This window comes from Leopardus geoffroyi, chromosome E2 (assembly GCF_018350155.1).
Source record: "Leopardus geoffroyi isolate Oge1 chromosome E2, O.geoffroyi_Oge1_pat1.0, whole genome shotgun sequence".
In the NCBI taxonomy this organism is placed as follows: domain Eukaryota; kingdom Metazoa; phylum Chordata; class Mammalia; order Carnivora; family Felidae; genus Leopardus; species Leopardus geoffroyi.
The window spans coordinates 17,775,700-17,786,253 of NC_059335.1; the positions used below are offsets into that span (position 1 = coordinate 17,775,700).

At 56.0% G+C, this 10,554-nt stretch overlaps 1 protein-coding gene across 3 annotated transcripts; it reads right to left on the reverse strand.

The window, feature by feature from the left end:
- Window positions 1-548: 548 nt before the first annotated feature.
- KIRREL2 (kirre like nephrin family adhesion molecule 2) lies at window positions 549-8,678 on the reverse strand. Of its 3 annotated transcripts, none has more exons than XM_045440932.1 (15): window positions 7,889-8,676; window positions 7,540-7,689; window positions 6,848-6,997; window positions 6,528-6,688; window positions 5,984-6,134; window positions 5,359-5,464; window positions 5,063-5,211; window positions 4,707-4,834; window positions 4,483-4,615; window positions 4,076-4,176; window positions 3,692-3,911; window positions 3,095-3,199; window positions 2,700-2,803; window positions 2,286-2,351; window positions 549-1,123 (listed from the first exon to the last, which is right to left on the reverse strand). In XM_045440932.1, exons 1-15 carry the CDS (start codon window positions 8,226-8,228, stop codon window positions 788-790), a joined length of 2,400 nt encoding a protein of 799 aa, XP_045296888.1. In that variant the 5' UTR covers window positions 8,229-8,676; the 3' UTR covers window positions 549-787. The 3 variants fall into 3 exon arrangements, with proteins under 3 accessions (XP_045296888.1, XP_045296889.1, XP_045296890.1); XM_045440934.1 differs by having other exon boundaries at window positions 1,100-1,210; window positions 7,889-8,678; XM_045440933.1 differs by lacking the exon at window positions 3,095-3,199.
- Between the last annotated feature and the right edge of the window lie 1,876 nt (window positions 8,679-10,554).

The window sequence follows — 10,554 nt, forward strand, 5'->3', positions numbered from 1 at the left end:
TCCTACAGCCACTTCATCGCCTAGGGTAGAGAATAGGGTAGAGGAAGGGTCTTAGGGCTGATTTAATGGACCCCTTCCTTGATGGAGGGTAATAATGCCAGGAGGATCTCCAAGACGCATTCACTTATTGACTTTTTTTTTTTTTTTTTATTAAACATAAATATTCTCATTCCAAGATTCCACCCCACCCACCCCACACTACTCTCCTCTCCCCATGATGGTTCTCACCCTATCTTCATTCCTTGGATTCAGTTCATCCAGGGCCCTTAAGGAAGTTGAAAGGAATCGAGATGGTGGCCATCTGGGGTTCCCAGAGAGTAATTAGCCATCTTGGCTGCACTTGAATTGGCCAAGCAAAGGGTCCCTCAGGGAGAACCAGGACAGGGCCTGGTCTGGCCTCCATCTTAACCTACGTTGCCTTTTTCTCAGTATAGGTGGTCATCTTGAAATCTCTTCTTTCCACACCTGGAAACAATTTCCATCCCTGCCTCTCATCCCATCACCCCCTGTCCCCGTCCATCTACAAAGAGCCCATCTGCCATCTTGAATCTCTTTTACACAGGGGAATAGTCGGTCATAGTGGCCATCTTGCTCCCACTTGGGGACCTCAGTCCCCTTTGACTGAGCTGACTGTACACCAGTAATCCAGACAATTGTAATGATCTTTCTCTCCCATCAGTGTTCAATTTTGGAGGAGTAAGGTCACCATCTTGTTCTGGTTCCTCAGAAATCAGGACAATCCATTATGGCAAGTTGAAGATCCCAGGACTCTTCACTTGGAGAGGTGTCACACATGAGTTTGGAGACGTGGGTGGCTGGGTGTGGGGAAGGCAGCGTATGGGAAGGGTGGAGTCCTGGGGGTCAGATCTGGGGGTCCAATGGATGTAGGTTTGATGTAGCTGGTAAAAGCTCGAGGATGGGGTGTGGTGAGATAACCTGCCCGAGCTCTATACAGTCTGCAGGGTGGGACCATGCCTAGGTGTGGGTTGAAGTCATAGAAGGTAGGGGTCCCTGGAGGTCCAAGGGGGGAGGGGGGCGGCAAGAAGAGGCCGCCTCCAGGGCCTTCACCAAGGCTCAGGCTCACACTGACTCCTCGGACCTTGTAGTAACCATTGGTTGGGTCCTGAGGGACAAATGGGATTTGTTAATGTATGTGAGGATATAAGATGGGGTGAGGGTCACTAATGGAGAGATACACTTAGAGCCAGACCTAGAGAGAGACAAAAAGACAGAAGCAAGAGCAAACAGAGACCCAGAGTCAGAGAGATAGACATACAGACTGATAGGAAGACAAATTGGGACAGGAAAACAGAGACAAGAGATAAAAGGACAGACGGAAATGGGCAGAGAAAGGCAGCAACAGAGGAGTATAGGCTTGCTGAGGGCTGGTGGTTTGGAAGGAGATGCAGTGGGAACAGAGGGGTTGAGACCAAGACATTCATTCATTCATCTGCCCACCGGCCCCAAGGCTTTGATTCTGTGTCATGTCTTATGCTGCTGCTGGACATGTCTATCAAGGGGAGAGACTGGGCCCTGCTTACATGGAGATCCCAGGCCAAAGAGGAAATGGCAAATCACCAGAGTCCAGGGGGGTCAGGGTAGTGATGAAGGAAATACAGGCAGAGTGAGAAGGCTTGATGGGGAAGCACAAACAGGATTTCAGGGCTGGGGTGGGAATCCAGGAAAGAGTGGTCCTAGTTGTGGCAGGTGGAACACAGACAGAATGATCAGGGCTGTGAGTAGGGAAGCATGGACTTTCTAGAACAAGAAATGTGTGAGCTGAGACCAGAGGAACGAAGGGCAGAATTGGGTAGTATGGGAAGGAAAGTGGTGTTTCAGGCCAATAGAATAGCATGTGCTAGGTACAGAGGGGACAGAGAAGGGCTCTGGGCTAGGGACTGAGGTCAGTGGAGGCCAAGAGAGGGGACTTCAAAGGAAGGGCCGGTCTGGGGAGAAGTGAGGCCAGTGCGGGAGCTGGTAGGTAGGAAGGGGCCTGGCAGAGGCATCCAGGAGACCTGAGGCAGGACTGTGATGGGAAAGCACAGGCAGAGTGAGCCCTGATGTGGGGCTCCGAGAGGGAGGCCAAGGCTGGGACACATTTGTGGGCATTATCAGCAGCTGTGCAAACAGGACCTGGAGGTGGGTGAAGTGGCCCAGGAGGCAGGAGGAAAGTGTGGAGGGGGCTAGGTCCTAGCTCTGGGGGCAAGAGAGTGAAAAAGGAGGGGACCAAGCAGGGAGAGAGCTGGAGACTCAGTGAAAGGAAACCATCCCTCCCCAACACTTACCTTGGTCTCCAGAGCCCCTTCCTCGTCCAGAACCAGGTCACTGTGATCCGTGTGCACGATGGGGCCCTGGGATAGGGTGCTTAGTGAGAGGGGGCACTCAGAGGATCCTCCTGGTCCAGTGCCAGACCCTAACAACCCTCAGTTGGACAGTGGAGGCCAGGCAGGAGGGACCAAGAGCACCTGGAGCTGGGGTCTAGACTCAAGACAACAAAGGGCCCTGGGGACATATTTGGTCTAGGGGATAACTGGGTCAGGAGCATATTTGGACTTGGGGAACATGTTAGCCCGGGATTACTTATTAGGATGTGGACCACCTTGGAGTTTGGGGGGCTCAGTGGGGACTGGGAGAACAGTTGGGACTGGGTTACTAGTTGTTCTAGAGGCTGAGTCTTGTCTGGGGACCCTGCATCCTACCCGGTCCTCGCCACTGCCGGTCTCCTCCTCTTCAGGGCCTCTTGAACTGGAGCCATCACTGCTGCCTGGGATTCGTACCAGGTTCTTTTGCTTGGAGAAAGAGGCTGAGGCCAGGGACAGTGGGAGGCAGAGATAAGTGATGGGGCAGGGTCATGGTTTGCAGAGACCAATGAACAGGAAGAGAGAGGGCTGGGTTGGGTCAGGAGGCTGGGAACCAATGAGAACCTGCAAGGGGGAGGAGTGTGACCCTGAGGAGAAGGACTTAGGGCATGAGGGAGGAACCAGGGTCTGAAGGAGAGTCTGAGGCCAGAGAGGTGAGACTGGGGCGGGTCTCAGCCAGGTCAATGGGGGGAGGGGGCTGGGGGATGGTGCTGAGGTGGGGCTCAGTCACTGACCCTTGCCATGGCGCCAGCAGCAGAGGGCCACCCCAATGATGACCATAAGAAGAGTCACGGCTGCAGCAGCCACTGCAGCCACAATCCGCACTGTGGGCAGCAAGTCTACAGGAAGGAGAGGGGATGTTCTGAGGAGGGTAAGCATGAGACCCAGGAAGAACTGGGGAACAGGGACTCAGGACTTGCTTGCGTTGGCGTCTCTGGATTCAAAAAGTCCCCAAGTTTCGGGATACCCAAGTTTGTAGGTCCCTTAGCTTGAGGTCCCTTAGGCTTACAGGCTCATGAATTTGAGGTTCCACAAGTTTAAACTCCCTGGCTCTAGGGAGTCCTAGAGTTTGAAGGGTTTTTAACTTTACCATTCCCCATATTTGGAACTTCCTTTCTTTGGGGCACCTAAGTGTGAGGGGGTGTCTCTCACTTTAGAATTCCATATTTGAAGGAATTTACTGTTTTGAGGGTCTCAGGATTCAAGGGACTCATAGTTTTGAGGCTTTCAAGATTTGAGGGTGTCTGCATTTGGAGGTCTTTGATTTAGAGACTGTGGCGTGTGGGGGTTTGGGATCCTCAGATTTGGAGGCTTCAGGCCCAGGATCTCACCTCTACGCCCCAGGCTGACCTGGGCGCCTCCCTCGCCCAACCGGTTCCTGGCACTGCAGTTGAAACCCCTGCTGAAGTCCGATTCCTGGGTCCCCGAAATGTGTAGCACAGAGATCAGGGCTGGGCCCTGGCCCCCGCGGCCCTCCGGGGCTGGGAATGTCTCCACCAGGAACCGACCCTGCGACCCCGCCGCCAGAAAGCCCTCATCCCAAGACCAGACCTGGGGGCACACACAAAAAGGAGGTCATTAAGGAGACTGGAGAAGGAAGGAAGGGCAGGCAAGGTGTTGAAAAGTTAGAGGTGGTCATAGCAGTTTTGGGGGTCTGGCTTGGGAGGACAGGGATAACAACTGGGCTGGTCGTGAGAGCGGGGACATTCCCTTACCACAGCATCTGGGGCCGGAGATGCAAAGACTAGACATTGCAGGCGGGCGGGGCCCCTCAGGAAGGCGGGCGCAGAATGCAGGGCGGTCACAATTGGGGGAGCTGTTTTGGAGATTGTGGACCAGTCATATAGAGGCCCTGCCCTCAGAAACGTCAGTTCTCAATAAGGCGGGGCCAGGTCTCGGCACTCTTCACTAAAGCCAATCAACCAGGCCACGCCCCTCAACAAACCCCGAATCCCTCAGAGGCTCGCCTTCGCGTGGTCTGGCTCCCAGCCCCAGGCCCCGCCGTCCAAAAAGCTCTCCCTCTCAAGGGCACGCCCACCCCCGTTTAGGGCTGGCCCCCTCTGCCCACTCTGTGTCCCGTCCCAGGCTCTGCCAGGTCTTCTAGGAAGCGCCACTTTCTCACCGTTCACAGTCAACCTAGCCTCCGCAGCGCCGCCCCCCAGGCCAGAGAGCCCCGGCTCAGCTCTGCACACGTAGTCGCCTGCATCCTCGGGCCCCACCGACGGAAGACGCAGCGTGGGCCCAGAGCCCAGCACCTGGGAGAGGGTAGGGGCATCAGGGGCAGGACCTTGAGAGGAAGTTCTGTCCACCGCCTGCCACGGCCATAGGCTTTAGATCGGGTCTCACCTGCGCGTCCCCGCTGCGGGTCCAAGTTACCCGTGGGAGCGGGTTCCCGCGCCAGGCACAGCTGAAGGAAGCGTCTCCCCCTGCGTCTACAGACATGGGCTCCGGCCTTGCCTGCAGAATCGGCCCGACTGGAGGAGAGGAGAGGAGGTGTCACATGGTCGGGGAGGGATGCAACTTCAGACCCAGGATCGGCTACTCAGAAACGACACCTTCCCTCCCCTGCTCCCCGTGGCGTTGACCCAGCACAGCCAATCCCTGCCTACATCCTTTTCCGTCCCACCTTCTCCCGCAGCCAGTCGCAGCCACGCCCCCCACTCCCCCACTTTAGCCACACCCAGGACCCCGCCCCCGCTCACACTGCACGTCCAGCGCTGTGCTGCGGTTGGCGCTACCCACTGCGTTGCTGACCTCGCAGGACACTGGCTCAATCAGGAATGAAGCGTCTGCCACAACCTCCAACATTGGTCCGCGGGCCCCGAGCACGGGGGAACCTCCCTTTGCCCACCTGCAGAGGCAGTGAGGCTGCTCATGTTGTCCCTGCTCCCCTGGCACTCCCGCGCACGTCCCAACCCTAGTCCTCCCTAAACCCTGCTCTGGGCTGAGGAGAGGCGACCTCACCTATAGCCTGACCTCACCTATAGCCTGACCTCACCTATAGCCTGTGACAGGAGGTTGGGCTGTTGCTTGGCACAGGAAAGTGACCTTCTCTCCCTCCAGCACACTCTGTGGTTCTGCAGATAGTGTCACCACTGGGGGATCTGTGGAGGTAGGTCAATGGTTAGCGGTGGGCAAGGACCTGGAACACCTCCATGGAGCATCTGAGTCCAGTGCCCAGCCTCTCCACCCCAGGAGTCTGGGTCCCCACTCTCCTCTTCTTTTTTTTTTTTTTTTTTTTCAATGTTTATTTTTGAGAGAGAGAGAGAGCGCGCGCGAGCGCACACGTGAGCATGAGAGGGGGAGGAGCAGAGAGAGAGGGAGACACAGAATTTGAAGCAGGCTCCAGGCTCCGAGCTGTCAGCACAGAGCCCGATGTGGGGCTCGAACTCACAGACCATGAGATCATGACCTGAGCCGAAGTTGGAATTTCAACTGACTGAGCCACCCAGGCGCCCCTCTCCTCTTCCTTTTGAGCTAAGAAGTCCAAGACTCCAGTTCCCAATTTCCCCAGGGCCCCAGGTCCACAGCCTCCTCTTTCCTCAAACCTTGGAGTCCAGACCTCAGGCCCCTCTTTTCCCAAGGGCCTGCAGCCTGGAGGGTCAATTTTTAACTGCACTCACACTGCAGGCTTAGTGTGATAGCTGTATCCTTCCCTGAGGGCAGGGCCTGGCTCCGGGCCCGGCAGACCAAGGTGGCTCCATCATCAGCGCTGGAAGGAGTCAAGGATAAGATGCTCTCCACCGACCTAGTGGTTCCTTCCTTCAGCAGGGTCTGGAGGTTATGAATAATAATAATGATTTCATCTTCTTGCTATATTGTGTTTACTATGTATCAGGCACTTCAAAGTACTTTATTTAATCCTCACGATTACCCTATGAAGTGAATATTATTGTCCCTATTGTACAGATAAGGAAACTTGAGGGACAGAGAGGTTAAGTTACCTGAACTCAAGATCAATCAACTAGCAAGTGATTTGATCAACTAGCAAGGATTTGAACCCGAGATGTCTGGCTCTGGAATCCTTACCCTTAATCACATACTAAGGGTCCTAACCCTTGAACTTCCTTCCTCCCATGCCCTTTTCTCCTCTGGATAAGCCTGTGGTCTGAGCAGACCCCAGATTTCCCTGAATGGGCAAGAGCTGCAAAGGGATTTCGACCTGACCTGGTGGAAGGTGGTCCCATCCAGACGGATCCCATCTCGGAACCACAGCAGCTCAGGGATGGGGCGGGCATCCCCACGGCTCCGACAGGTCAGATTTGCAGGAACTCCAGCAACCAGAGACACAAAGGGGCCTCCCAGTACCTGGGGGGCTTCTGGGGGTACTGTGGGGTGGATTGGAGTCAGAGCTGGACCCTGGGCCCAGAGACCCCGATCTTCCCAGCTCTAACTAACCACCCCTCTGGGCTCCTCGGACTCTGACACTCAGCTAAGCACTGGCTGTCCCCCTGGGCTTCCCAGGTACAAGTGGATTGAGTCCTCACCCAGCACATGCAGTTGGGCTGGCCGAGAGCGGAGGCCTGCTTGTGTAGCCTGACATTCATATGATGCTTGATCCTCTAGCTCCACGGGCCTAATGTAAAGGTCGTGCTGGCCACTGGCTGCGTTCCCTGATATCCAGTACCGGGACCACCCTGAAGTTAAGGAAGAGGCAGTCACACCATGATTCTGAGTTCCTGGCCTCAGTCTCCTTTCCCAAGCACCCCACACCAGAAAGGCACCAAAAAGTGGGTGCTGAGCCAGAGAGACTAACCCTCTCCCATCCAGAGTCATGGCAAACTTGGGGGTGAAAACGTCAGAAAAAAGAAAACAATTGCTATAAAAATCAGATTAGTACTACGTCTGGGCTGAGGAGAGGACTATGGTAGGAGAGGGAATAAGAAAGGCTTCTGAGGAGCTGACAAGGGTCATGAGCAGTAGTTACACGAATGTCTCCTTTATTTGGCAAATCTTCCTTTTGTGTTTTATATGCCTTCCTACATTTATGTAGTATTTTATAATACAAATAAAAATCTCCTACCCCCTAAAGAAGCTAAAACTTCAGTTCTCCCAGATGTTTATCTGAGCCCATCAATTTCCTAAATTTGAAAACATTAAAATAGAGACTTCAGATACGGCGCAAGCTCAGCACCCCCACCTGGAGCCAACCCCTCCTGAGTAGAGAGAACAGTCTCACCTGGTAGGTCCCTTTCACCCCCTAGAGCCAGCCCGTCCTTGGTCCACTGAACCAGCCCCCAGTATTCGCCCAGGGCACAGGGCAGCCGGGCCTCAGCCCCCAGCAGTGCTACCAGGTCATCCGGTTGTTGCAGGAAATGGGGCGACGGGCCTAGGAGAATTGGGGGACGGGAGTAAGGTTGAGTTTAGCAACGGTCTTAGCTCCCTCATTCGGGACCCAGGAGTCTAGGCTCCCGAAGTTCTCCTCCGGCAGATCTAGGAGTCTGAACCCCCAGTTCCATCCACCCCAGTAAAGAGGCAGCTGGCAAACAATCCTCCCCCTCCCCAAATTCATCCGTCCCTAGAGGTACCTGCATGCCCTCTGAGGCAGAAGAGGAGAACGAGGAGGGCGGAGACCAGCATCCCCGTCGTGTGTCCCCCAAGATTCCGCAGACTTGCTGCACGGGCTTTGCTGCTAACTTCTTCCTCAATAGCACACCTCTCACGACCCTGTTCGGAGCTCCCTTCGCGCCCGACTCTTCGCCCCAGGCTAGAGGCCACCCCGTTTCTGGCCTGGAGTTCCCCCAGTCTGCCCAGCTGCAGGCTCCAACACTCTGAAACACAGGCGCGTTCCGCGCCCTCTGTCTCTGAGAGACCGGGGAGGGCCCGATCCCACTCGCCCCGCCCCCTTGGAGACCCGCCCTTTCCCATTGAGGAACTCGCGCGGCAGAGACTTGGATGAATGGGGGCAACCAGGGCGGGGTTTCCCCGCGGGCGGGCGCCCCAGCCAAATTGGGGTCTGGGAGCCAGAACACCTGGGTCGAAGAAGGGCGTCCCGGCTGAGTGGGACACCTGCACCCAGCCAGGCTTGTGGGGGACATGGCGGGGGGAGAGAGTGGAAGAAACTTGCTCAGCCCAGGTCCTCGGAGGGACGGCGCTGAGTGGAAACGAAGCTATAAACGGGAGCCTCTGGGGCCTCGCTAGTTTCCGCGCCCTGGGGAGGCGGGGCCCGGGCCCCCCCTGGGCCTGAGGGTCAGGAAGAGGACACCGGGGAGCCTGGGGCAACCGGGACCCCCGAGAAGAGGAGGGGGTCCAGCTCTTCTCGCTTCAAAACCCCTCTTAAAAACGGGTTGAACCCCTTTTGCTGCAACCCATAGCACGTCCAAGGATCCAGGAATCCAGGCCCCCAGCATCCCCCCCCCTTCCCGAGACCCCGCAGTCCCGGCTCAGCCCCTCGTCCCCGCTGTGGTTGCTGGGCGACGGCTGGGAGGCGGCGGTGCCCGAGCTGGGGCAGGCGGGGAGGCTGGGAACCGCGCAGCTTGTCCTGACGGCCGCCTGCCGCCCAGCTGGGGCGTTCCCACGCTTCTGGCCGGCCGGTGCGCTGCGCAGCTGGCCCGGCAGGTGGGCGGGACCCCGAGCCAATCGAGTGCGACTTGGAGGGGGCTGGGACCCTGGGTCTGACATTCCTGAGCCTGTAGTGACTGGGGGCCCACACTCAGGTTCTCTCTCGTTCCTGAGCTCAGATTCTGACGTCCTCACATGGCAGGCGGTTGGACTCTAGGATTCTAAGACTGGGCGAACGGACCTCTGTTGACTCACAAGTTAATGGCCTGAACTGCCAGTTTCTGAGGAGCCGGGGACTCAGCTAGGTCCCCTGCCTGCAGCATGGTGCAGTTGGGAGAGGATGATAGGGGGTCAGAAAATCTGGTCTTAAGTCTTAGAGTCAGTGGATTAACCACCAATCTCTCCCACCCCCACACAGGCCCAGGAGGATTTGAAAATCACAGACGGTGAACATCTGCCCTAAGTCCTGTGTGTGCGTTGAGGGGGGAGGGTTGGAGGCCTCAACTCCTAGGACCTTGGGGAGAAGCTTCAGGACTCCTGAGTCTGAGAGACTTCTAGGTCGGGCGGCCTGAACTGGCTTCCTTCTGGGGACTCCACTGACTGCATTTTGACATAGGATGAACTTGGAGCCAGGACTCCTGAGTCTTGGGGAGGAAGTCAGGTAGTAAGGCTGTTTTTCCAGACACCTGACATCGCTTCCCCTTCCTAGCTCTCTTGGGCCACAGGCATGGAAAGATGGAGAGCCTGAGGTCCCAGGAGCATCCAGAGAAGGAAAACAGCCAAAGTGGAGGGTGGAAGGTTTGTGCTAATTAAAGGTCCCAGCAACTGACAGCTTTACACCCTGGCCCTGTGGGACACCATCTGGTGAGAGGGCCCTAAGACAGAACCTCCAGTTCTGCATCTAGTCTGTGCCCCGGGAGGCATGGGGGGCAGTTGGGAGAGGGAATGTGGGGGAGGGCAAGGGGTCAGTAATGGGAGGGAAGCAGAAAGACTAGAGCGAACATGAAGTATGGAGCTGTGGGGTCGCAGGCCAGATGCCTCATCTTGTTCCTGGAGGAAGACCAGAGGAGGGAGTCATGGCGATAGGGGTGGGGGGAGGAAACGGGGCCGTTCCAATTCCTGCAGGAGATAAGCAGGCAGAAGAAGCTTATCCCATGTGAGTGTGTGTGTGTGCGCACACTGGGATGGGGAGGGCAGGCCAAGCAGCATATGGTTATAAAATTCAAAGATGTGAGAAACAGGAGGACTCAGAGATGGAGAAACAAATAAAAGAAAGAGGTATAATCAAATATTGACTGAGAACAAATATTTATTGAGTTTCTGGTGCGTGTGAGAGACAGAACACTGGGGGGAGAGTGGGGGATAGAGATGAGAACAAAGACAGACAGAAAAACAGAGACATGTAGAGGCATAAAGAGAGACAGTGAGGTAAAGGTTGACTGAGGTGTAACCACCTTATGGAGAGGGAGGGAGGGAGGAAAGGAGGGGGGAGAGAGGTGGGGGAGGAGGGGAAGGGGGAAGAGAGAGGCTGGGGAGAGACAGAGGGAAGCTTCATGAACTAAAACTCACACAGCCAAGGGCTCCCAAGCTGGGCTCGCTCCTATACCCACTCAGCGAGTGTAGTCTTGAGCTCCGCCTTTCACTCCCACCACTCTGACTGCCTTGCACACTTATACCTCAAGTACTTTTTTTT